Source organism: Brassica rapa, chromosome A08 (assembly GCF_000309985.2).
Source record: "Brassica rapa cultivar Chiifu-401-42 chromosome A08, CAAS_Brap_v3.01, whole genome shotgun sequence".
Taxonomy (NCBI): Eukaryota; Viridiplantae; Streptophyta; class Magnoliopsida; order Brassicales; family Brassicaceae; genus Brassica; species Brassica rapa.
In genome coordinates, this window is record NC_024802.2 from 2,699,662 (window position 1) to 2,727,451 (window position 27,790).

The 27,790-nt window shown below is 36.9% G+C and overlaps 4 protein-coding genes across 4 annotated transcripts; 2 read left to right on the top strand and 2 right to left on the bottom strand.

Moving 5' to 3' along the window:
- Positions 1 to 10,412: 10,412 nt before the first annotated feature.
- Positions 10,413 to 10,905, top strand: LOC103832937. The gene has a single exon (XM_009109047.3). It carries the CDS (start codon positions 10,533 to 10,535, stop codon positions 10,722 to 10,724), a length of 192 nt encoding a protein of 63 aa, XP_009107295.1. The 5' UTR covers positions 10,413 to 10,532; the 3' UTR covers positions 10,725 to 10,905.
- A 4,793-nt stretch (positions 10,906 to 15,698) lies between these two features.
- LOC108869286 lies at positions 15,699 to 17,060 on the bottom strand. Its single transcript, XM_018653517.1, has one exon. It carries the CDS (start codon positions 17,058 to 17,060, stop codon positions 15,699 to 15,701), a length of 1,362 nt encoding a protein of 453 aa, XP_018509033.1.
- Positions 17,061 to 22,351: 5,291 nt separating this feature from the next.
- LOC103832938 (pollen-specific leucine-rich repeat extensin-like protein 2) lies at positions 22,352 to 25,740 on the top strand. Its single transcript, XM_009109048.3, has one exon. The coding sequence runs from the start codon at positions 23,324 to 23,326 to the stop codon at positions 25,505 to 25,507; it is 2,184 nt and encodes a 727-aa protein (XP_009107296.1). The 5' UTR covers positions 22,352 to 23,323; the 3' UTR covers positions 25,508 to 25,740.
- A 54-nt stretch (positions 25,741 to 25,794) lies between these two features.
- On the bottom strand, positions 25,795 to 27,201 carry LOC117127378. Its single transcript, XM_033277511.1, has 2 exons — positions 25,898 to 27,201; positions 25,795 to 25,810 (listed from the first exon to the last, which is right to left on the bottom strand). The coding sequence occupies exons 1-2, from the start codon at positions 27,199 to 27,201 to the stop codon at positions 25,795 to 25,797; spliced, it is 1,320 nt and encodes a 439-aa protein (XP_033133402.1).
- Positions 27,202 to 27,790: the final 589 nt, after the last annotated feature.

Consider the following 27,790-nt stretch of genomic DNA (forward strand, 5'->3'; position numbering starts at 1 on the left):
AGAAGATGAAGATAGTGCAACTCTCGTGGGGTAGAATGGCATATCTAGTGTGGAAGTTTCCAAGTGAGAAAACGTGGTTGTTGAACCAGAATGATATTGTGCTTAATCAACACACAAAACTAAAAGGGGAGATTGAAGATGCAAGTAGATCTTGTAGATGTCAATAGTCTAGGCGACAAAGTCATTGATGCTGGATGCATTAGTTGTTACCACATAAGGCATGCAGAGTTGTGGGTTACCATGTGGATGCAAGATATACTGAGATGGAGAAGGATAAACTGAGGGTTTATGTCTTGACGTAGTCGTTGAAGTAGTTGCTGAGGCAATGTGTGTCAGAGAGTTAATCAGGAGGCATGCGGAGTGGTAGAGACCATGTGGACGCAAGATGCTGAGCTGGCGTGGGATAAACTTGAGGAGTAAGTTTATACCGTGGAGAAAAGGCAAGAGATAAACTTGTGGAGCAAGTTTATGCTTTGAGGAATAAGTGCATTTCAAGAAAAGGAAAGTGTACTTATTGATATGGAAGTTGTCCATATCTATGTTTCCTCGAGGCTAGGGTTTCAGTAACGTGGAGATCACTATACAAGAGCTATGGAGTCGTGTGTATTCCATAAGACACTGGCTATTATTATAGATGAATGGTGAAAATCCCTTAGGGGTGTTTTTGGGTCGTACTAAAGCAGATGCTGAAGTACTGGAAAGAGAGACAAGTTTGGGTAGATTATGAATCTTTCAGTAGCACTTGTTAGGATGTTAACAAACTGTGTAAAACTGATAAGCAAGTCTTGTAATAGATTGTTTAGGCGATTTCTAATAAAGCATAGTTGGTTGCTTGCATCCCTTATTTTGTCTATTGATTTATTTTATGCATTACTCAATTGTGATATCATCTTTGTACTAGTAATTTGGACTAATCCTGAACTTGAAGTCTTTCTAGTTTTATTATAATATTTGTTGGAAAAAATATTTTAATAAAATAACTTTGAATTTTTTTTTTGTCAACCAATTTGAATTTATTTAAATGACAATAAACTACGCTTCAATTTAATTTTTCTTAAAACAATTATTGAACAACATCCCCTGAGAATTTTTTAGTCAATAGACTCTTTTATTGATTGATTTGGCCACATGATTAAAACTCCACTAAAATGGATGTTCAGTATACTAAAATGATTCCGCCACCCATTCAGTATCGAATCAAATTAATTCTGGAATCTTCGGTGTGATCGATCTAAAACACAGTGGTTAGTATGATGGGACGATAGATAGTTTTGGTGCCACAATTTAGTCGTGTTTCCAAATCAATTAATATATACAAACTGACAACCAAGCAAATGTTCCGACAAGAGGCACCTCTTCCCTAAAAAAAAAGGCACCTCTTCCCTCGAAGTCGATCTATGGCACGTTAATTTTGGTGCTTTGCTTAACGCTTCAATTAATATATTACTAGGATAAGATCCGCGCCTTGCGCGGAATTAAGTTATTATTTTTATTATATTTTGGAGAATGAAACAATAGTTTGGCTTCATTTAGATTAGGGGTGTTCAATCCGGATATCGGGTTGGTTTCGGTTCGGTTCGATTTTTTCGGTATTTCAGTTAGTAAAATATAACTATTATTCTAAATCCATATTTACTTTGACTTTAGTCTTTCACATACTTTTGAAAGATTTCAACTGGACGACTAAATTGATCAGCCAATCTTGTTGCTTTAAATCATTAGTATTTATATATATATATTATTTAGTTTGAATATTTATTAAATAAAAATTCATATGCATTATATTTTATGATCATTTGTAACTTATTATAACAAAAAAAATAATCTATTGATCACAAAATTTTCAGAGTGGAAATATTCAAATTTCTAATAATATATAGACGTTTTAAGAAATTCAAAATATAATATATAAGAAAAAATATAAATGTTTTTATTATATATTTAATGTGATTTTTTAATATCTTTCAATAATATAAAATTAAAAAAAGAACTAAGATACAAAAATTGTTATCAATTATTTATTATTCATAATAATTAATTTTCATATATACGTTAATCATATTAGGTAATTTCGTAGCTTCTAATTAAGGAAAGTGCAAAAAAAATATTTGGTAGATTATTTATCAATTCGATAGTTAGTTTAATAAAAAATATAATGTAAGTTAAGATGGATCAACCTATTTTTTTTAAGAATAGTATATTTTATATAGTCATTTATTAAATGAGAATTTATAATCATACAGTTCTATGATCATTCATATCATTTTATAACTGAATATTTAAATCATCGATAACAAAATTTTCAATGTGAAATCTTTAATAAGTTTATAATTTATAAATGTTTTTGAAAATTCATTGAAAGCTTTAATATTAAAATATTTATGTAATCTTATGGTATATAGTATAATCTATATATATATATGTTTTATTATTAAATGATATTTTTTACTAATATGGTTTTAAAATCATGTGTATCTTCTTATAATATTAAATAAAAGTTCGTATTAATACAATTTTATGATCATTTGTAACTTATTATGACAAGAAAATAATCTATTGATCACAAAATTTTCAGAGTGAGAATCTTCAAATTTCTAATAATTTATAGACGTTTTGAAAAATTCAAAATATAACATATAAGAAAAAATATAAATGTTTTTATTATATATTTAATGTGATTTTTAAATATCTTTTAATAATATAAAATTAAAAAAAAGAACTAAGATACAAAAATTGTTATCAAATATTTATTATTCATAATAATTAATTTTCACATATACGTTAATCATATTAGGTAATTTCGTAGCTTTTATTTAAGGAAAGTGCAAAACATTTTTTGGTACGTTATTTATCAATTCGATAGTTAGTTTAATAAAAAGTGTAATATAAGTTAAGATGGACCAACCTATTTTTCTAAGAATAGTATATTTTGTATAGTTATTTATTAAATAAGAATTTATAATCATACGGTTCTATGATCATTCATATCGTTTTATAACAAAATATTTAAATCATCGATAACAAAATTTTCATTCTGAAATCTTTAATAAGTTTATAATTTATAAATGTTCTTGAAAATTCATTGAAAGTTTTGATATTAAAATATTTATGTAATCTTATGGTATATAGTGTTTAATCTATATATATATATATATATATATATATATTTATTTTATTATTAAATGATATTTTTTACTCATATGGTTTTAAAATCATGTGTATCTTCTTATAATAAAAATGTTAAACCATTGATCATTAATTTTTAACATAATAATTTTAATAGTTTTAGTCATTTATTGTTGTTTTTAAAAATTCAAAATATAACATATACGAAAAAATCTAAATTTTATTTTTATAGCTAATTTGATTGTTTAATTTATTTTAATAATATAAAATTAAACAAAAAATGATGGAGGAGATATAAATTGTTATCAAATCTTTATTATTAAAATCATTAATTATCATATATATATATATTAGTCATTTATGGTAATTCCGTAGGTTTTATTTAAGGAAAGAAAATATCATATCATATCATTATATCATATAGTTTGACCAACTTATGTATCTAACAACATATAAAAATCGAATGTGGACCTACTTATTTTTTAATTGAATGTAATTGACTACCTAATTGAGTGCCACCTATGCATTGGGGTCTCTTTTAATTAATACAAAATTGAGGTTACATCTTTTCAAATGTTCCTCAATTAATATATAGGGGATGGTGGACCATTTCGGTGCTTCGTTTAAGGATTTAACTGAGGAATCTTTTAGATTCTCCTTTCATTAACTGAAATGGATAATTAATTTGTGGAATCACCTAAAATAAACATTTTGTTCTTCTTCATTTTTTGAATGAAACATATATTTCTTAAGTTAAATAATGTCGAGTATAGGGTAATCACATAATTATAAATCATCTCTTTATCAAATAGCCTCATACTATGAGCTCTTTTAATCAATTCGATACTCTTTCACTTCACTTTAAGTGATGTTTTAGGATTTTTTTTGTAATTTCTATGAAAATAGTTAATGTAAATTTATTTTTATGACCACTTGCATTTTGAAATATGATTTTTTATAGGTTAGAGTTATATGTAGGTATTGTTGCCCTTGTACAAACGAGATATAATTAAATAAACGTTAGTAATTCATTAATTTTCATACAAAACTTTAAAATTTATTATTTTAAAACAGAAGGAGTATAAGTTTTTATTACGAGGTCAAAAGATTTGGTTGTCAAGTATATCTTGTAGCAACAATTTCTTTTATCCAAAATTAGTACTTTATAAACAAAATATGAAAATTATTAGTTGCGGTTTTAATTATAAAACCTGTCACCCGTAAATGATAATGGTTATACTATTTTCACTCGACCTAGTGTAGTTTTTGGCAAAAAAAAAGTGGACCAAAAATAACGTTGAAGTTGAATTGTCCAAAGGAAAAAGAAAAAGTAACGTTGAATATATTTTCTAAGACTTATCAACTCACTTTGAAAAATTAGTTGTAAGGGTCTTGACTGGTGTAACAGTACCGGTTGCGGTTGCAGGAGCTTGCGAATGCGGGTGGTTACGCTTTTAAACGATTTTAAGAGATTTATACGACTGGTACTGCGGTAAAAATTCATTGTATTTGCGGGATACTTATGATTAGTTAGCCACCAAATACAACAACGGTTAAATAATATAAATTAACAATATTTACATTTTATATAATTACAAAAATATTATGCATCAAAATATTATAATGATAAAAAATTATATTTATAATATTATTTATAAAAAATTAAAAAAATTATAGAAATTATTTTATTTGAAAAAATTTATAATAAAATTTAAAATATAATAGATATATTTTAGTATTTCTATTATTTCAATTTATAATTTTATTGTAATTTTTAAAAATAATTTATTTTTACCCTCTTACAACTCCAAACGCTATCTGAAACCAGCTTTTGATATTTAAAATGTTTAAAGCGGTTTGAAACGGTTTAGAACAGTTTCAGTGATTGTTGCAAAACGCCAATAACCGCTACCAACCGTAAAAACTGCGTTTGTGGATGATAGCGAGAAAACAAGTCATGCCGATACACAATGGTTCAATTATTCAACACCAAATTTTATATTATTATCTCATCCTACGCTACTTCTCTGTTGACTAAAAAAATTTACATCACATTCTATTTATGTCAAATAAACATTCGACATTTATACCATACAATGGTTTTATTTACAAATTTTTTAATATTTATATTTTGTAAATACATTTCACTACCAGTTTACATTTCACTAGCAGTTATCAATGATAAATTTTGTTTCAAATTATTTCACAGAAATGATTATTTGTGTAAATAAAAATTTACTGGTGAATAATATCAATATTATAGAAAATTTTATGTGTCTAAACAAATGAATCAAGTCTTTATTCATAAAGTAAAAAATTATGACTTTTGGTATAATTTTAATTTTAATAAAATTTTCTGTTACAATAGAATTTATTTAAATAATAAGGATGAATAATTTTTTTTGAAGAAAAAAATTGTCTTATCATCGCTGCTTTTTAACGACGTGGAGCAATTAAATTTTTGGTTAGTTAAAATGCTAAGGAGGGCGGAAGATATTAGGAGATTGAATTGTGTAGAATTTGCAATTTTTAAAAATTAGGTCAGATTTTGTTCCCCTCGTCGACTACATTGCTTATGACAGTCTTCGGTTAACAGGGATTCCATTAACTTCCTCTCTCGCTTGTCTTCGGTACAATGATTGTTGGACTCTCCCAGCTGCAAGAAGTCCAAAAATTAAGTAAGTCCAATCTTGATGATTCCCTGATTTGGAAAGTCAAAGGGCAGTGTTCTAAAATACAGTCTTGTTGCAACGTTAAAGGAAAGTTAAAGGGCATCATGTAGCTTTCTACAGCGACATGATGCAACGTTGGCTTTGTAGGACATAATCCCTAAATCCCAACTCTGTTTTTAGATGTAATTTCCTTTTGAAAGCATAAACTTCGGTTACCTGTAACATTTTTCTTTTTGTTGATAATCAATTTAAAATTTTAACAAAAAATACAATCTTGTTATACGGTATTTTATGCGGATTTATATAATTCGGGTGAATAATAGCGTTTAAGCGGACATTATGCGGTATACGCGGACGCCTAAGCGAATTTCAAGCATTAATATTCAAAAATATAAACTATTAATATTTTTATTATATTTTATTAATATTATTATTTATACTACTTTTACTTATTTTATGTATTTATATGATTGTAGATATTAATATAGTTGTTGCAAAATTATTTTAAATTTATCATCTTTATATGTTTAAAATGGCTTTAATTTTTATAATTTAAAACTATATATATGCTAAACTATATACTTATACATAAAGTGGATTTAAAATATATTTATGTTCAGTTTTTTCAAAAATAATTTGTATATATATATTAATCTTATACTTATATTTTGTGTAAAAGTATATATCTGTATATACCCGTTTAGGCGTCCGCCTATATGGCTAGGCGCTATACAGTCATCTAACGAACGTGTAGAGCGTTTTAGAACACTGGTTAAGGGTCAATATCCCTTCCTTTAAGTCAAGTGTGAGATTTGATCAACTGCCAGTTTACAAACCTCTAGTGGAATGGGCAAAAGTGATTTGGTTCAAGAAAGATATCCCAAACCCACAAATCTCTGACTTAACTTTTCTTATTGAACATATGTCCCACAAGGGACATATTAATTTCTTGGGTCTTGGGAGTGATTATGCGTGTCTCTTCTGCCAATCTCTCCAGGAAACAGGAGATATCTTGTTCTATGAATGCTCTTACTCTAACTCCGTTTGGTCCTCGGTTTAACAAAAACTGTCTTTCACCACAAGAGATCATTTTTGGAATGAGATACCTCTCGGCCTTATAAATTTCTCAAGGAAAAATAACTTGAAGTACCTGACTCTGTTGGCTTGGCAAGTCACTATTTACAAGGTCTGGCGTGAAAGGAACAACCGTCTACACACACCGCAATATATATATCTCTCTGACTCGATCCAGAAAGGAATCGAACTGATCGTCAAGAATCGCATATCTGCCTCTCGACAGCAGAATCAAGCTTAAGATTCTGATATAATGATCATTTGGCTATCTCTCTCCTAGTAACAGCACCGACCCACTGCTTCTGATAGAGTGCTCCTTCTATCTGTGACAAACTTTCCATGGATTCTGATGATCACCACCGACTCTCGGCCATCATTTTCTCTCGTTATCTACAAGGTTGGATTTGGAAAATGAATAGTTTCATCTCATTAAAAGTGTGGACTTGGACATTACTGTTGGGTTCTTAATTCTCTCTTTTAAATAATACTAGATTCTCATTCGCGCTTAACATACTTTTGACAAAATCTGATTTACAAAAATTAAAGTATTTACATTGTTGATAAGTAATGTTCAAACATTTTAATTTTGGTGTATTCAAAAACTATATAATAGTATTATTTTTATTTATATTAAATATGAATATTATATATTATTTAATTATGTTTTAAAATTATTTTAACTGTTTTTTATAAATATTAAATAAAATCTTTGTAATAGTTTTGATTAATTGTGATATATGTACTTATTTTGTAAATTTTAAATAATAAAACTTTTATTATGTCAATTTATTGACTCGAACATTTTACTTTTATAAAAACTATTCGATGTCAACTTAAACCAAACATAATCTCGCATTTACAAGTATATGTATGCTCTACAAAATTAAAAGAATCTAAGAAAAATAATTTAATTTTTTTTTTACAGCAAACATTCACAGACTCATGTAGACTATATAAACCAAGAATCAAAGAAAAAGAATTTAATAAGAAAGTTTTATTAAGCTTAAATGAATAAGTTTTTTTTATTTATGAAATATGTATAAAATAATCCATTAATTTATTAATTTTATAATAAATAAAACTATTTTGAAGTATCTAAACCCGCAAAAAGTAGTTCTACTTAAATTTTTAATTTGATTCATAAATTAATTGAGTGTTTTCGCCAAATCATTGAAAATGAGAGAAATAAAAAAAACTAAAATATAGGACCTAATGTTTTATATTTTTTGGATACAAGATTAATTATTATTTTGTTTGGAAACACATTTATTAGTTGTTTTGAAACGTTTTTAATAAGTAGTAGTATAAGGGATGGAGTATTAACTAATTTTAGGGTGTTTAACTATATAGTAGAAACGGTGTATTTAATTTAAAAACTTCTAAAAAAATGTTGGGTCCATAGGAATGATTCTTTTTTAATAAGAGACATTAGTTTGTTAGAGTAATTATTTTACTTTAAACATTTTGCTTTAAACATTTATTACTCTAATAATTCATGGCAGCCCTTTATTTACAAACACTTTCATCTTTTTTTATTTGAAAATAAAACACTTTCATCTTTCATGTTGAGAAACTAGAACCAATCAATTATTCACTAAAAATAGATATGCATGTGTGAGCCTTCCACTGCAATGGAGGACAATACAATATTGGGAATTTGCACTAGATAGCAAAAATATATGAGATAATTAGGTAGATGGGTAAGATACTGTACTTTTTTAGGTAATACTAAGACTGTCCTTATTTCCATACGAAAAGCAAAGTATAGTACCTGTTACACGTCAAACGTGATTACTTAAAACAGGCGGTTGCACACAAAAAGTGTCAATAATGCAAAGAATCAAGACTTTCTTTCTCTTTTATGCAAAAAAACCAAAGAGATCTGTAATAATATTATTCTCCGAATCGATCTCAATTTCCGGTTCCTCCAAACAACCTACAGGAGTAGGTGAGTACGAGTACGGCAAGTAGCATCGGTCTCATCCTCAAATCATGTGGATTCCGAGTCACCGCCATTAAAATTGGTCTCTTTTCTCTCCTTATTACAACAACCTTTGTCATTTCTATCATGTGTGTAATAACGAACATGTGTTCTGTTTCTTATGTTTTTTTCGAGCAAAGTTCGTTTGTTTTCTTTCACTTTTGCTTTTGATTTTTTTCTTTTCAGATTCAATTCTCGGTTCCTCCAAACAACCTAGGGAGTAGGTGAGTACGAGAATCGTAAGATAAGAGAAAAAATGTTGGCAAATCTCAGCCATTACTCATCTCCACCGGGATCACCTAACGAAGTCCCTGTAAGTCGACAAAAATAGTATTCAGACAATTATACTCGAATCCGCTTTCTATACTTTGTACGCGGTTTTTATGTATATACTCAAATCTGGTTTCTATTAGTTGTACCCGGTTTTTATGTATAGGCAACTACGGTTTCTCCTTTTCGAAAATATTTTTTCCTCACCGAAAATATCTTCTCCTCTTCTCTTCACTTCTCCTCTCTAAAAATATTTTACAACTCTTCTCTCACCAAGTTGGACAAATATAACCGATTTTATACACTTGTTTACTTTTTCAATAGGTTCAAAAATAAAACTGATAAATGGTCATAACTACCGGTTGCAGGTTACTTGTATTATTCAATCACGTGTGGTTTCGAGGACAGAATCGGAAAGAGATGCGTTAAATGACAAGGTTCTCAAATTATTAAAAAAGTTTGCATAGATCTGAAATTACCACGCCGAATTTTGATATTGAACTGAATAGGCCTACAATATTTAATAACTAATGTCACACATTGCACATATTTGAGAAAACCAAAATATTATTTTTTTAAATAGAAATAAAACAAAGAACAAATCGTTGTCCCACTGTCCTCGTGACCCACTCACCAGCGTAATTTTTCGTTCTGATCCATCTAACTAAAGCCGTAGAATCACGATAATGCTTATCCGATCTTTTTCGTTTGCATAATATGATCAGTAATAGCATCAATATTCGCGGGAGCTACGCATGAAAAAAATCTGTATAAACAGCATTTGTGCCCTAGTTAATTAATGAAGCTATTAATAACATGCTGATTTAGAAGAAAAAATGAATTTAATTGATTATAAATTCAGATCCCGAACAGCATTACTATATATAGATTCAAGTTCAGAATCAACGTGATTTAAATGTCCGTTAGGTGGATTTATTTAATGTTTAAGAATCTTTGCTTCTCTGTACACTAAAACACCATAATACCATATACTAGTATATTTAAATTAGTTAGGCCGATACGTTATTATACTACCCATGTGCGTATTCTGTAAGGATATATACATATATTTGCAATCTTGCATGTAAAGAAACGTTCCCTAGGAATTATTGGCTCTTCATATAAACCAAAGGCCAACGAAGCATCTTCCAAAGAACAGAAAACAAAAACTTGCTAATAATTGCTTGCAAGTAAATGCCACGTTATATTTTAGTCGACCAATTATCATAAACCATTAAAATAAAATAATAATTTGGATATTTGTATATATCAGTACTGGTATATATACCTTTGGTTTTTCATGCAAGACTTGGCAAAGACGAGCACTATATCTAGAAGACGTGGAAAATAGAGAGAAGCAGAAACCAAAAAGAATATTAAAAAGAACAAATTGTTGTTCTTTGTCCAAAATGGTGACTATGAAACTTGAGATTTGCATCGAGTTGGTGAAACTAACCGTAGATTTCGTCGCTGCCGTGGCAGAATCAATCGAAGTAGCTTTCCGTAACCGTCCTCCGCCGCCTATTCCACATTTAGCGGTGAGGAACGGCCGTCGGAGTAATCACTCCGCCATCCCCATTCCTCTAGTGGGATTTCTGTAATTAATGTATTCGTCTTTTATGGTTCACATTATTTTTCTTGTTCCTCTTGTTCTGTTATTACTGTCTTGCCTTTATTTGTCACGTGGTGCTTCGGACAAAAGTGATTCGTATGGAATATCAAGAACGAAATGATCATGAATTATTTTTTTGTGAATCTAAAAGATCATGAATAGTTTATACATATTTCCTAAAATATAAAAAGCTTAGTTATTACGTTCCCGACATTTTTTTTCGAGCGGAAACTTGGAGATTCATTACGTCAGAGGCATAAACGAGCATTTTCAGAACATCACATACATAGCATAGGTGATAGGACAACAACATCTCCGCGTAGAAGCATAAGAGTTGTATACGAAGACTACTTACATTTTGAAACAAAAAAATTTCCCTAAAACTACTTACAATATGAAAAAAATAGCACCACAACACTATCTGTTGCACCTTGAAAGACTCCAAAAAGATATAGGTGGAGATTATTAGCAAGAACACTTGAAACTAAAAACAAATTTCTATCCAAACAGTTAGTGAAGTAAAAATTCTCACACGCATGCGCGAACTAATTCCTAGTTATTATAACATACTGTATAAATTACTAGTATGGAGTGCTCTTATCTTTTTTTTTAACACTGAAGGAATACCATTCAAATCCAAAGGCTGATGCAGCCAAAAGTAGCATGGTGGACAAAGGTCAACACCTATCAAACAGAAAAAAAAAAACCAACCCAATAGGGAGGAAACACTCATCCGGAAAGAATAAAAGATAAAGCTAAGACAAAGAGACAGCCACTAAGGGTCTAGACCCTAGGAACGTGGCACCTACGACCAAGGTCTAGACGTCTCCTGCAATCGCGTGCTGAAGCCAAGATGGACCATTCAGTGCTATATAAGATTGGTACCGATGATCAGAAGTTACACTCTCCGCTATACTCAAGGCTATAGAGTTTCTTGCTGGGAGAATGTAGTTGAGGCTCCAACCCCTCAAATGATGTAGTTGAGATCTGATGGAACATGACACCCGAGAGGATTCAGGAGCACAAACCTGACCATCCCCATTATATAATACGCGCCGTGCGTGAGCAAAGGAAGACTCAAATATTATGTTGTCAAGCCTCAACGATTTCATACTCTCAACTGCCCATAAGATTGCCCAAAGTTCAGCTTCTTCAAGTGATTGAATCCTAGAGTAAGAGCGTCGACTGTGCATAAGCACACTCCCTCTTGAGTCTCGAGTAATCCATGAAGCACCACAATTGACCACCCCACTCACCCATGATACACCAATATTACATTTAATCATACCTGGGGGAGGAGCTTGCCAAGTTGAAACCTGCGGTTGATCAATGACCAGATCCTGAGATCTCATTTGATCCGGATAGTTAGCCACGAACCACTCCTCTGCTTCTTCCTCAGCTTTACCCAAGATTGAAGCAGGAGATAACCGAGTCTTGTCAAAAATCAATCCATTTCTGGCTTTCCATATATGCCATAAGATCCAGGGAATACTCTGTTTGAGTTTGGTCGGAACGTCTTTGCTTTTAGTGCACGCAACCAAGTGATGTAAGTTAAGGAAAACAGAGTTCATAGACAAACCCAAAGGAGGCATAGGCAGTCTCGCTGCTCTCCATACATCTTGTGCAGCCGGGCAAGTGAAAAGGGCATGACAAATTGTTTCCGGTCCCATTCCACAGTTCTTACATGTAGTATCTACTTGGATTCCCCTCGATCTCAAACGATCAGATACAGCCAAAGCTCCAGCCAACGTTCTCCAAACAAAATGGCGTATCTTAGGAGAGGTTTGAAGCTTCCAAATACTCCGCCACATCATCTTCTCAATTGGGGGAAGAGTCCGGTGCTGAGTATCATTAAAATTCGCAATGTTTTCCAGTAACTTATATCCAGACCGAGAGGAATAGTGACCATGAGGAGTAAAGCCCCACACTAGAGCAGCCGTCTGATGTCTTTCCACATGCATTTCCAGTATAATATTTGCATCCTCAGCAACAAATAGACTTCGCACCTTTGTTGCATCCCAATAATTTGTATGAGGGATCAGAAGATCAGAGACTGTAAGTGTGAGATCAACTTGAGCATCCATACGGTACATAGGGGGGCGCGGAAAAGGCCCCATGATCCAGTGTTCTGTCCAAGCTTTTGTAGATGTACCATCACCAACTCTTTTGAACAGACCCTTCTCCAGCAGCTCCCGGCCATGGAGAATACTCCTCCACGCAAAAGACGGTCTTGAACCAAGCCCACAGTCCATAAAGGAACTATTCTTCCAATATTTGCTCTTTAGAACCTTAGAGACAAGAGATTCAGGATTCATAAAAATACGCCACGCTTGCTTTGCCAATAAAGATTGGTTAAACCTGCTAATATCATGAAAGCCAAGACCCCCTTCTTCTTTGCTTTTGCAGAGCTTTTGCCAGGCCACCCATGGGATCTTCTTCCGATTAGATCCACTACTCCACCAATACTCCACCATAGCGCTGTTAAGTTTTTCACAAAGGTCTTTGGGCAGCTTAAAAACAGACATCGCATACACAGGGAGCGCCAGCGCAATAGATTTTAGCAATATTTCTTTTCCTCCTTGCGAAAGCGCTTTCGCATACCAGCCATTCAACCTTCCATGCAGCTTTTCTCGGATGAAGTTCAGAAGCTCGACTTTTGACCCTTGGAAACATTCCGGTAAACCAAGGTAAGTACTATCTCCTCCTTCTTTATCTATCTCCAAGATCCTTTTGACCTCAGTACGTATGTGATCTGGTACTTTGGCTCCAAAAATCACGGAAGACTTCAGTTTGTTTATCATTTGTCCAGACGCTTCACCGTAGCGTCGAAGGCAGTCAATCACAACAGTACTCTCCTCTTCTGAGGCTTTACACATAAGAAGGCTGTCGTCAGCAAATAAGAGATGATGCACAGCCGGGCCTTGAGGGCCGAGTTTAATACCATGGAGCTTCCCTTTTTCCTCAGCCGTATTAAGAGTATGCACAAGAGCCTCAGCACATAGAATAAAGAGAAAAGGAGACATATGATCACCTTGTCGGATTCCTCTCTCTGGCTTGATGAACCCATGCGTCTGGCCATTTAACAAGACTGTATATGTCACTGTGCTAACACAAGACATCACCCAGCAAACCCATTTTCGGTCAAAACCCATATTTTCGAGCAGAGCTTCCAAGAAGGCCCACTCCACCCTATCATATGCCTTTGACATGTCCGTCTTTATGGCCATATGCTGCTTCCCGATCGCATCATTGGTTCGTAGTCCATGCACCATTTCATGAGCGATAATTGTGTTATCTGATATGAGACGTCCCGCAACGAACGCACCTTGCGTCTCTGAAATTATCTCCGGCATAACACACTTTAGTCTCTGACACAGAATCTTGGACACAATCTTGTACTGGACGGAGCATAGACTAATGGGTCTCATGTCCGTCATCTTTGTGGGTTTCTGAATCTTGGGAAGTAAACACAACTGAGTGTGGTTCCAGCCAGCAGGTAGAATCGCTGAGGTAAAGAAACTTTGGACCTCCCTTATGACAGCCTCGCCAACCACATGCCAAAATTTCTTATAGAAAGTGCCAGTTAGGCCATCCTCACCAGGCGCGCTAGATCCTCTGACACTGAATGCAGCAGCTTTGATTTCATCAGAGGAGATTGGTCGCGTCAGCATATCATTCATCGTAGGCGTAACTCGACTATTAAAACCGGCAAAAAGCGATTCCAAGTCATGTGGGTTAGAACTCATGAAAAGCTCCGTAAAGTACTCAACAGCCAGGTTACCTTTTGCTCCTTCTGAGAAAAATTCTGTTCCTCTTTCATCTTGTAGCATCAGGACCTTGTTCTGAGACTTCCTCCCGTTGACACTATTGTGGAAAAAGGATGTGTTGTTGTCGACCTCCTTCAGCCATAGCTCACGGCTTTTCTGGCGCCAGAAGAGTTCTTCCTGACGATGAGCTTCTGACAACTCAGCTTTAAGCATCTTCATAGTCTGATGGTCAGGAAAACGCTTAGCTATCTCAGCTTCTAGTTTGGTCGAGAGCCTCTCAATGTTGCTCTGAGCATTAAGATTGGAACCACGCTTCCATCGCGCTAGTTCCTTTCTACAATTGGCAATGCGATCCATGATATGATTTTCCCCACTCAGGTTTGATATGTTCCATCCTCTTATGACAGCATCTTCAAACCCTTCTTTTCCAATCATTTGTTGATCGAAATAGAATCTTCCGTAACTTCTATCATCAGGTTCCAGGGCGAAACACAACTTGATAGGTCTGTGATCAGAAGCATACATCCGCATGTACTCTGTTTTGGATCTCGGGAACAACTGGAACCAACTATCGTTCCCAAAACTTCTGTCTAGACGACGCTGAACCCACACTTTGTCTTTACGACCAGCACCATTAACCATTTCTCTCCAGCCAGCCCATGAGAGAGAATTGCCAGAGCTCCTAGTCTCCTTAATTTTACATGAGATAGCCAGGTTACGAAAGTCCCAAAATGTAGACTCATGTCTCTGTGCTCCCCCTTCCTTTTCAGCATTACTCATCAGCTCGTTAAAATCGCCAAGAAGTAACCAAGGCTCATTTCTCGTGACTCCAATGGACACAAGATCATCCCAAACAAAACGTCTATTTTCTCTAATGGGGTCTCCATACACGCATGAGATGTAAAAGACCAAGGACCCCAACCTAACTCTGATGTCAATGATCCTGTTACTGCTTGATAGGACCTCCACATCATAACTCTGCTTCCACAACAACGCTAGACCACCACTGCGACCAACAGGTTCCACCGTCACCATTTTATCATAACCCAACTCTAACCGAAGATCATCCATAAACTTGAATTTTTGTTTTGTTTCCATCAAGAAAAAGAGGTCAGGGAAATATTTTCTCCTAATATTCCTCAACCTCTGAACTGTCTCCGAGCTACCAGCTCCTTGACAGTTCCAACTCCAAATGCTCATTGGGATGGCAGCAGCTTCAAACTGGAAGCCACCGTAGAGTCTGAAACTTTTTTGTTTTTGGGTTCTGCCGCAGGCAAAGAAGATAAGGCTTTCCTCTTCGAGCTGGACATCAGTTCTGGTTCGCTTGGGGGAGCTGAAAGAGCAGGTAGTTCCTCCCTGCCCAAATCTCTCCTTTTCCAAGAATGGGGACGTCTCCTTTGGGCCTTGTTTCCTCTGATGCTTCCTGTGACACGCCCTTCCGAAGAAGGGCCAAGCTGAAAACCCGACGTAGTTATAGGTGTTGATTTAGCAGAGAAAGCAGACCCTGAAGAGGTTGATTCTTCATCAATCTTATCTCCTCCATACTGTGGCGCAACAACAAGTGGAAGAGAAGTACCGCATTGCTGTGAGAGCAAGAGATCTGTGTAAGAGAAGACATGACCCTTTCCTTTGTCCAGCTCTTTTGTGATGCGTGTAAGATGCACAGAAGAAGCAGCAAGGTTATCTGCGATCCCTTGCTTAACACGTTCAATTCGCGCCAACCGTTCAGTCGGGTCAGCATGTGAGATGTAGAGCATCGCCATCTTACGATCTTCACCAGACAACTCCGGAAACATCACAGGAAAACCAGGGGGGCCATTTGAGAGAACTGAATGAGTTTGGTCATTACGTTCTGATCTCGGGGCTTCAGCGACTCGCTGCACTCTACCAGCTCCTTTCTTGATAAAAGGGCATTTAATCTTCTCATGAGTAAGCCGCAAGCAGTGGAAACATCGCTTGTGGATCTTCTCATACTCAAACTCAATAGTAACTGTTCCCCCTTTAACCTTAAGCCTACGAGCAGCTTTAGCAGGATTGTTCGTATCAAACAGCACAAGAGCCCTGATATAATCCTTCGTGTGCGACACCTTTGGATCATAAGCTACTTCCTCAACCTTGCCCACCTCAGACGCGAGCTTATACATAGTCTCAATCGTGAAGAAATTAACAGGTATGTGTCGGATGCGGATCCAGACAAACATGGATTGAAGAAAGTCATCTGGAGGGTTTGCAGTCCAACGTTCTAGTACCATAGTCCAATGATTGTAGGACCAAGGTCTATCATTCAGCACTGTCACGAGGTCCTCTTCTCGTTGGAAAACGAACTGGAATCTGTCCCGAGACAGGGCAATTCCACGAACTCTATCGTACACTCTCCAGGCCGTGGGCATGTACTCAATCATTCTAGCCATCGATTGACAGTCGGGATTCAGCAACCTCCCCAACAAACTTGTTTCGTTTTCATCAAAGACCCTGAAACGGGGACTGTCGGGTAAGGTCAAAGGCTCCTCTTCTTCCAAGGACATAGCTTGAATCGCCTTTTGCAGTAAATCAGCCATCTCTTCTCGACAGATGAAAATTCCGGCGCCGGAGGATAGTTGGGGATGCGAAAACTTAGGTAAGAGATCAAGCGTGATTGAGGTAAATTTACCTCTAATACCACAAAATTCGGTCATGATTTTTTGGGAAATCATCTTCAAGGAAAGTCTTGGAGAGTGGGGAAAACGATAATGGAAAGTTCCAGAAAAAAATTTAATGGAGAGAAGGCTCGAAACACAACAGAAATGGAAATAGGGAGATTGGGTGTTTAAGACTTCCCAAAAATAAATGACCGTAGCAAAGGCCGGCGATTGGGATCCACTCGATGAGAGGGAGAAACGAATATCAAAAAAAGGAAAGAATATCCCGACCGACGATACACTGGAAATCGTCCAAAAAGAGAGAGAAAAAAGCCTGCAAGTCTTGAGAGAGTGATCTGCTTATTAACTAGTTGTGGAGTGCTCTTATCAAAAAGAAAAAGAAGAATTGGTTCAAGTTTTCCATGACACGATAATCGAAGTGCCGTATGTGTTTCAAATTCACGATGCCAGCGAGGAGCGGAAGCTTGCCGGCATCACCTCCGTCTCCTTTTCATTCCCTTCTCTCTACTTTGACAACGGTTTATACGTTTATTTTTATTCTCACTCAAAAGTTATTTCTCTTCGGCTTATATGGATTTTAATCAACATACAAGAGAGATACGACTGTAATAGATATAGAAAGTATATATTAGCTACCCTCTCATTAAGCACTAACGGCTCTCTCTTTAGTGCTATATATTAGCTTACCATATTCACCTTGTACTCTGACTATATATGTAACTATCATGTGTTAATAATACTCAAGCAATTCCAAAACCTAATATGGTATCAGAGCTGTAAGCTCCTCTTTTTTTTCCGCCGTTGTCTTTTCTCTTCTCTATTTCTCCTCGATCTATTTCTCTGTTTCTCTTCTTCTCTGTCTCCAAACTATGTCTGAATCTACTGCTGAAAGAACCTCTGTGTTCAACACTCAAGATCCACAAAGCACTCTCCTCTCGGTTAACATGTCCAGCGTTACCAAGCTCACTAATCTCAATTACGTTATGTGGAGTCGCCAGGTCCGAGCATTGCTAGAAGGGCATGAACTACAACACTTCATTGACGACACAAACACTGCTCCTCCACCCACGGTCATGCTCAACGGTGCCGTCTCGCCAAATCCAGAGCACGCTCCATGGCGCCGACAAGATCGTCTCCTCTACAGCTCCATGATTGGCTCCATCTCGTTGGGTGTGCAGTCGGTTGTTTCTAGTGCTAACACAACCAAAGAAGTCTGGACTACTCTACAACCTTTGGCAACGCCTCTCGTGGACATATAAGGCAACTCAAACTTCAGATCGAACGCTGTGTCAAGGGCACCAACACGATCAGCGAGTACCTTCGTCTCATCAAGTCAAAAGCAGATGACTTAGCTCTCTTGGGAAAACCTATGGATCATGAGGATCTCATTGAAAGGATACTTGCAGGTCTTGCTGAAGACTACAAACCGGAGGTTGATGCTATCCATGGCAGAGATACCGCCATCTCCTATGCTGAACTCCATGAGCGCTTGCTCAACCGTGAAGCCATCATCATGTCCACTGAATCGGCTTCCAGCACACCGATTGTTGCTCATGCCACAGACACTCGCCAAACTCAACACAACAATCAGCAATGGAGGCGCAACAACAACAACAATCACAACAACCAAGCTCGCAAACATCACAACAACAATCAGCAACGCTTCTCAAAGCCTTATCTAGGCAGATGTCAAGCGTGTAACACACAAGGTCACAGTGCTAGGTACTGTCCAATGTTTCGCTTGGTTCCTGGTGCTACACAAAATCAACAGGCGCAATCACAACAGAGGAATCCAGGCCCTTGGAACAATGTTTCACCGTTTCAACAGTGGCCACCTACTGCTAATCCCGCCATGATGTCTGACTCCTCCACATGGTTACTCGACTCCGGGGCGTCTCACCATATGACATCAGACTTAGCCAACCTCTCGATGCACAACCCGTACAGTGGTGGTGACGGTGTTCTCCTCGGAGATGGTTCAGGCCTCAACATCTCTCACTCTGGTTCCCTTTCTCTCCCCTCTTATACTAGACCATTTTTCTTAAATAAAGTCTTATGTGTTCCTGCTCTTGAAAAAAATCTTATCTCTGTGTTTCAATTATGTACTTCTAATGGAGTTGCCGTTACCTTTACGCCAACGTATTTTCAGGTGAGAGACCTGGAAACAGGGACGCTTCGTCTCGAAGGGAAACCTAGAGATGGCACGTACCAGTGGCCACATTCTCCAGCATTGAAACCGTCTCTTGCATTTGCATCTGCCGTGAAGACATCGTTGTCGGATTGGCATTCCCGTTTGGGACATCCAGCTTTTTCAATTCTTCAAAAAGTAGTTTCTCAGTTTCAGTTACCTCTTGTTTCAAACGCTTTAATGGCTCAGCCATGCAATGCTTGCTCGATTAATAAAATGCATAAGTTACCATTTCAAAACTCTACTCTTCGATCTTCTCAACCTCTAGATGTAGTGTTCTCAGATGTCTGGACATCTCCTATTATTTCAGTCGATGGTTTCAAATATTACGTTATTTTTGTAGATCACTACACAAGATACACTTGGCTGTATCCTTTAAAACAAAAATCGCAAGTTTTTGATGTATTCACTAGGTTTAAAGCCTTGGTTGAAAATCGATTTCAAACCAAGCTAAGAACCTTATACTCAGATAATGGGGGTGAATATATTGGTCTGCGAGATTTTTTAGCCCAACATGGTATTTCTCATATGACAAGTCCACCGCATACTCCGGAACATAATGGCATCGCAGAACGTCGCCATCGACACATTGTTGAAACAGGACTTGCTCTCCTGTCTCATGCGTCGATGCCACGGTCCTTTTGGACATATGCGTTTGCAACGGCTGTCTATTTGATTAATAGAATGCCAACCTCGGTTTTAGAATTTAAAAATCCATTTCAAACTCTTCATGGACATAGTCCAAATTTTGAAAAACTAAAAGTGTTTGGATGTTTATGTTTTCCTTGGATTCGACCTTATGCTTCTAATAAATTGGATGCAAAATCAACCCCTTGTGTATTTCTTGGCTACTCTATTACGCAGAGTGCATATTTTTGTTTTGATCGATCAACTTCTCGCATTTATACTTCTAGACATGTAGTTTTCCATGAACATGTCTTCCCTTTTTCATTACCTGTGCCCATTGAGTCTGATGCTACTGCAGATATGGACTCTACACCTTACACTCCTGTCAAGCTTGTGTCTATTAATACTAACCCTGCAGGTTCAGTTCCTTCACCGCAAGACCAAGTAGAACGTACGCCACCGGTCTCTACTGAACGAGCGTCAGTAATACCTGACATGGGCAACACCAGTCCACACGTTACAACTTCATCAACACCTGACATTGCAGAGACGACTTCACCTTCACCGCCGCAACAGCCTCAACAAGATCGTCCTCCTGTTCCGATCAGACATAGCACTCGCCAACGCAAACCAGTACAGAAGTTGAATCTTCACACGAAAGTTGTTCAAACAACAGAAACACCACCAACAACTGTTGCTCAAGCTCTAAAGAGCCCTCACTGGCGCAAAGCAATGGAAGCTGAATATAATGCTCAGATTGGTAATCATACTTGGGATCTTGAGAACCTGACTGATGATTCTCGTTTTAATGTTGTAGGTTGCAAATGGATATTCACCATAAAAAGGAACCCAGATGGCACAATTGCGAGATACAAAGCTCGACTAGTTGCGAAAGGCTTCACTCAAAAACCGGGAATAGACTATCATGACACCTTTAGTCCAGTAGTCAAACCCGCCACCATTCGGACTGTCTTAAGCACTGCAGTCTCCTCCAACTGGCCTATCCGACAACTTGATGTAAACAATGCATTTCTACAAGGCACACTTAAAGATGAAGTTTATATGGTGCAGCCACCGGGGTTCGTCAACAAAGACAATCCCAATGCAGTTTGCAGACTTCGCAAAGCCATCTACGGTCTCAAACAAGCTCCCCGAGCTTGGTATAATGAGCTCAAGCAGTTTCTTCTTCAAGAAGGATTCTTCAACTCCTTGGCTGATGCCTCCTTATTCATATACCGAAAACAGGGAGTCTTTATTTATATGCTTGTTTATGTAGATGATCTTATAGTCACCGGGAACAGTTCATCTCATGTGTCTCAGTTTATCACATCGCTTTCAAAACGTTTCTCACTAAAAGACTTAGAAGATCTCTCATTCTTTCTTGGTATTGAAGTAACGAGATCCTCTAAAGGCATGTTACTAACTCAAACTCGTTACATTGCAGATCTTCTTCATCGGACACAAATGGAGAATTGTAGATCCATCGCAACACCAATGTGCGCCACGACACCACTCACTCTGCTGTCCGGAACTCCTCTTGCTGATCCCACAGAGTATCGGGCAGTTGTTGGTAGTCTCCAATATCTATCGCTCACCAGGCCTGACATTTCCTTTCCAGTGAACAAGCTGTCTCAATACATGCACAAACCAACCGACGAACACTGGAACGCAGTCAAAAGAATTCTCAGATATCTTGCTGGCACTATGACCAAAGGACTTGCACTTCACGCCAACAACACTCCTTCTCTTCATGCATTCACAGACGCGGATTGGGCTGGCAACAAGGATGATTATACATCAACTGGTGCGTACATAGTCTACCTTGGCAGCAATCCGATAGCTTGGTCCTCCAAGAAACAGAGTGGAGTTTCACGCTCCTCGACCGAAGCCGAATATAGATCTCTCGCCTCAACCACTGCCGAAGTGTGTTGGATAACATCACTACTCACTGAACTTGGAGTCAAATCACCTACCACACCTACCATCTATTGTGATAATATTGGGGCAACTTACTTAGCGGCAAATCCGGTCTTTCACTCTAGAATGAAGCACTTGGCCCTTGATTATCACTTCGTCAGACAATACATACAAGCTGGTCTCCTCCGAGTCTCTCATGTTTCCACTCATGACCAGCTCGCTGACGTCCTTACTAAACCTTTACCACGCCCTGCATTTGAATCATTCATGCTCAAGATCGGACTCTCTACCGGCCGTCCGTCTTGTGGGGGTGTGTAAGAGATATAGAAAGTATATATTAGCTACCCTCTCATTAAGCACTAACGGCTCTCTCTTTAGTGCTATATATTAGCTTACCATATTCACCTTGTACTCTGACTATATATGTAACTATCATGTGTTAATAATACTCAAGCAATTCCAAAACCTAATAACGACGGCTTCATGATGGTTTCAGCCGCCTTACCCCTTGCACTTTCTCCTCTGCAGTCGTCTTCTTTAATCAGTTTGCCGTTGAGTATACCTTCATATGTAACCATTTAAGTCTATTGACTTTTAGCTTAATATAAACATTTCTCGTCAAAAAAGAATTTCTCCTATAATATATTATTGATGTGGATAATAAAATAATGATACAGACATCTAAATTCTTCTAAATTTATATATTGTTGTTCAAAATAAACAATGGGAACCGGTCAGCAAATTTTCAGTATGGTAAAAAAAAATATTAGGGTGCTGAGAAGGTCAACCGTGTAGATTTGTAATTATTTGAAACCAAATTAGCAACACTAATTTGCTATTTTTATAATCACACTAAACAATAACAACCAATTCTAAACAATTAATAATAGCAAATTATGAAGTTTGTTTCTTGCTTTTCCTTTTTTTTTAATTACCATTCTTTCAATCTTAGGGGGTGTTAGTGAGAGTTAGATTTATGATGATTGTTAGAATTTATAGAATCTAGTGTTATTGGTTTACACATTTTCATATTCTCATTAAAATCTAGTGTTATTGGTTTCATGATTTAGTAATTCTATACACAATCTTTTGTTATTCAAAAAAGTCTAGATTTTAATGATTCTTTAAATCTATTAAAGTTGGTGTTATTGGGAGTTGTATTCTTCACCATTTAACTCATAACACAAGATTTTGAGAATACTACTTATATACCTTAGATTCTTAGAATCATTATATCAATGTATTTTCATAGAATTCACAATATACAAAACTCTCTACAACTCTTTCCAAATTTAACAAATTTCTCAACTTTTAAAATCAACAAACTCTATATAAATCTTACTCCCACTAACACTCCCTTAGATTATTTCTTTCCAAATTGTTCTATTAAGCAGCCTTGGGTTTTTTTCCCAAGGTTCCCCATTAAACCTTGAGTTAAAAATCAAAAACAATGGATAAGCCTTTAGGCACCTTTTTCATCCTCCTCCTTATTTCCCCCATCGTTGTTGCGACCATCAACGAGGAAACTTCATTCCCAGAAAACGCTCATCTCACAAATAACTTAGACCAAAAATGCGTTGACATCATTAAAGTTGATCCGAGCCTCAAATTTGAAAATGATCGTCTAAAAAGAGCTTATATTGCTCTTCAAGCCTGGAAGAAAGCTATATATTCTGACCCGTTTAAAACCACAAAAAACTGGGTGGGACCCGATGTGTGTTCTTACAACGGAGTTTATTGTGCGGAAGCTCTTGATGATCCCAGCCTCAAGGTTGTTGCTGGTGTTGATTTGAACTATGCGGATATTGCCGGACATTTACCAGCAGAGCTAGCTCTTATTACCGATCTAGCTATGTTTCACATCAACTCGAATCGGTTTTGTGGGATTATCCCCAAAAGTTTATCAAAACTCGCGTTGATGTATGAGTTTGATGTTAGCAATAATCGGTTTGTTGGTCCGTTTCCGGAAGTTTCACTCTCGTGGCCGTCTTTGAAGTTCCTCGATCTAAGGTACAACGAGTTTGAAGGATGTTTGCCGTCAGAAATATTTGATAAAAATCTTGACGCCATTTTTTTGAATAATAACCGGTTTGAATCGGTTATCCCCGATACGATTGGTAAATCGGCTGCTTCGGTTGTGACATTTGCAAACAATAAATTCAGTGGGTGTATACCGAGATCGATCGGTCAGATGAAAAATCTGAACGAGGTTATTTTCACTGGAAACAATTTAACCGGTTGTTTCCCGAACGAGATCGGTTCTCTTAATAATGTGACAGTTTTTGATGCGAGCAATAACGGGTTTATTGGTAGTTTACCGTTGACCTTGTCCAGTTTATCAAGAGTTGAGCAGTTGGATTTGTCCAATAATAAGTTAACCGGATCTGTTGTCGACACATTTTGCAAACTCCCTAATTTGGAAAGATTTAAGTTTTCTTACAATTATTTCAATGGAGAAGCTGAGAGTTGTGTTCATGGGAAAAACAATGGGAAACAGTTTGATGACAGGAGTAATTGTTTGAAGAACAGACCGGATCAGAAATCTGTTAATCAGTGTGTACCGGTGGTTAGTCGTCCTGTGGATTGTAGCAAGGACAAATGTTCTGGCGGTAGTCAAGGTGGCTCTCCACCTTCAATAAAGACGCCAGAAATTATTCCACCCAAACCGAAAGAACTTGTTATACCAAAGCCTGAAGAATCACCTAAACCGGAACCACAAAACCCATTAAGACCTGAAACACCAACAACTAATGTACAACAACCTATACCTGAGCATGAGCCACCAAAACATGAATCTCCTAAACCAGAAAACCCGACAAACAAACCTGAACTACCAAAACCAGAAGAGACACCTAAACCACAACCACCTAAATCTGAAGAATCTCCTAAACCTGAACCACCAAAAACTTCAGAGACTCCTGAACCAGTTTCACCACCAAAGGAAGATCCATATAATGCATCTCCGGTTAAAAACCGTCGTCCGCCACCACCACCACCACCCAAGGTAAAAGAAATACAGGTACCACCACCTCAACCACCAATGCCATCTTCGCCACCACCTCCTGTTTATTCTTCTCCTCCACCTCCAGCACCTATTAATTCTCCACCTCCGCCAGTTGCCTCTCCTCCGCCTCCATCACCACCTCCACCAGTTAACTCTCCTCCTCCACCACTCATTTTCTCTCCGCCACCACCATCACCAGTATACTCACCACCGCCTCCAATTCATTCCCCACCGCCACCAGCACATATAATAATTCAACCACCAATCCAAGCTCCAACACCCGTTCAAGCCCCATCATCAGAATCGGATCAATCACCTGTTTCGTCACCAGTTCAAAGTCCAACACCGATTCAGTCCCCAACCCCATCATCGGTATTAGATCAACCAACAATTGATGCTCAATCACCAGGTCAAACCCCAACACCATTAAATGAACCGGCCTCATCACCAAAAGAAGCAGAAGATCGTGATGCGCCAGAACCATCACTCTCTACGCCCTCACCGTCACCTTCTCCATCCGAAAATGTTGCCCCACCACCGGAAAACAACAACCACAGCGGTTTTAATCTACCACCACATATTGGATTTGGATATGGGTCTCCTCCACCACCGATGTTTCCTGGCTACTAAGAAAACTATTTGTGACGTTTTACACAAAAAAATAGCATTTTTATCCATTTTTCATGCTAGTTTAATCGTAACAAAAGATTTTTGAAAAAAAAAAATGCCAGTTACAGTTTGAGCATTGCATATTTTGTTTGTTAGATTACTTGTAGTAGAAGATATTTGTAAAATGTAACATAATACTATCCTTTTTGTAAAGTATCCATCCCTTTTAAGTGTTTATATGTCTATCACTAAAATCATTTTCCTTGCAACTTTTTTTTTTTTTTGAAGTCAAACGGCCATTCTATTACTCAAACTTGAGGTGGACTGGGTAACCAGAGCGGAACAGAACAACCAATAAAATGTAACTTCCTATGGAAGGATCTAGCAGTCTTAGCTAAAAAATCTGAAAACTGATTGCGCGCTCGTGGAACATGAATGATGTCGAAGTCCGGAAAGCAAATCAGCAGCGTCTCTATCCTTTCCAATTCTGTCGCAAAGCTAGGCCAGGCATGAGGATCCTTTATCATTGCTATCAGCTCCTTGCAATTTGTCCCAAAATTCTGGCAAGTTGAGTGTTGAAGCATGTTCTCCATTGCCCACCGCAGTGCTTCAACTTCTGAATGCAGAGCTGATTCCCGTCGATCGAAATTTCTTGTCCCCAACAATTGAATGTTTCCTCCACTGTCGAACCAGACCCATCCACATCCACTATACTGAGCAGAGGCTGTCCAAGATCCATCTATCAAGCAAATATTACCCAAGCTTATGACTTGGGGCTCCTCAGGAAGGCCTTCTTGTACCACGGTTCGTGCCACTTCATTCGCATTAAACCAGGCTTGACATTCACTCTCTGCATGTCGAACCAGCTCCAAAGGATCTCTGTCTATTTCCCTGAAAAGTTTATCGTTCCTAGCCTTCCAAATGTACCAAATTATCCAGGGATAAGGATCCCTGTCCTGCTCCGGCTCGATAATGCTGTTTTTTCTCCAAAATAGGTAATCCATATTTGCGTAAATACTTGGTACTGGAAATAGACCTGGGCTAGACGGAGTTGATGATAAGGACCAGACTTGTAGAGCTGGCGGACACTCGAAAATAGCATGTGTTACAGATTCTTCTAGCTCTCCACATCTTGGGCAGTAGTTATCACATCTCATACTACGTCTTGCTAAATTCCTCGTTACTGCCACATAACCAGTTAATAGCTGCCATATAAGATGACATATCTTCGAAGGTGCTTTTATCTTCCAAGCAAAGGCTTGAAGCTTTGTGATACTCGGTTCTAGGACTTCCTTTTCCCCCTCTGTCATTAACACATTCTGAGCCACCCAATATCCAGATTTAACCGTGTATTGGCCATTCCTTGTGTAATTCCAACAGAATGTATCACGACGATGTGCTGAACTTGTGGCCAAACTCCTTATAAGTGGTATGTCCTCTGGATTGACATAACTCTCCAAAAGACCAACATCCCACTCTTTCGTTTCCGGATCAATGAAATCACTAACTCTCATATTAGGATGCATTACCGGCGCTATAGGGAGAGCTGGTCTTGCTGGGATCGTTGGAATCCATGGATCTTCCCATACCTTGACTTCATAGCCTGAATGTATCTTCTGTCTGATTCCCGTTAGAAGCAACTTTTGCGCAGCACTAATGCTAGACCACACGTACGATGGGTTACTAGCAGAGATTACTCTGAGAGGTGAGCTCATCTTGTAGTATCTTCCCCTTAGAACCCTGGCCACCAATGAGTCTGGGAATTGAACTAGTATCTTCTCCTTGCAACTTATTTTTGTCTTTAATTTGTCGATATTTATTTATAACTGATTGCAAGTTAGTAAACTATAGTGAAGATTTTTATATCTTAGCTATTTAGCGAAGACATGCAAGACTCTGGCGGGATTTTTCAAACAGAATTTTTTCGTTGGTAAGTTTCGACAGATCCTCATGATTTTCTGATAAAACTTTGTTCGTCATATTTTTCCAGAAATTTATACGACAAGCCATCGTGTTTTTGTCTGAACTTTCTGATGGAAATGTGACGGCAATATGACGATATTGGTATTGAATACGGTCATTGGAAATTTGTTAGAAAGTTTTATTGTTAACTTAATCAATTATAAAGTTTTTGTTTCAAGTTTCAACTACTCTCCAGTTCAAGCTACTTTTGTAGTTAACTATAAATTTTATTTTTTATCAAAAAAAAACTATAAATTTTATTTTTACTTTTTTCGGTATGCATTTTCTTATATGAAATAAATATTTTTTTGTTAATATCTTAGTTAAAAGAGATATAACTTG

What these genes read in the sequence shown, in the direction of transcription:
- LOC103832937 (XM_009109047.3), top strand. Translation starts at nt 10,533, where the DNA reads ATGGTGACTATGAAACTTGAGATTTGCATCGAGTTGGTGAAACTAACC.
- LOC108869286 (XM_018653517.1), bottom strand. Translation starts at nt 17,060, where the DNA reads ATGGCTGATTTACTGCAAAAGGCGATTCAAGCTATGTCCTTGGAAGAA.
- LOC103832938 (XM_009109048.3), top strand. Translation starts at nt 23,324, where the DNA reads ATGGATAAGCCTTTAGGCACCTTTTTCATCCTCCTCCTTATTTCCCCC.
- LOC117127378 (XM_033277511.1), bottom strand. Translation starts at nt 27,201, where the DNA reads ATGAGCTCACCTCTCAGAGTAATCTCTGCTAGTAACCCATCGTACGTG.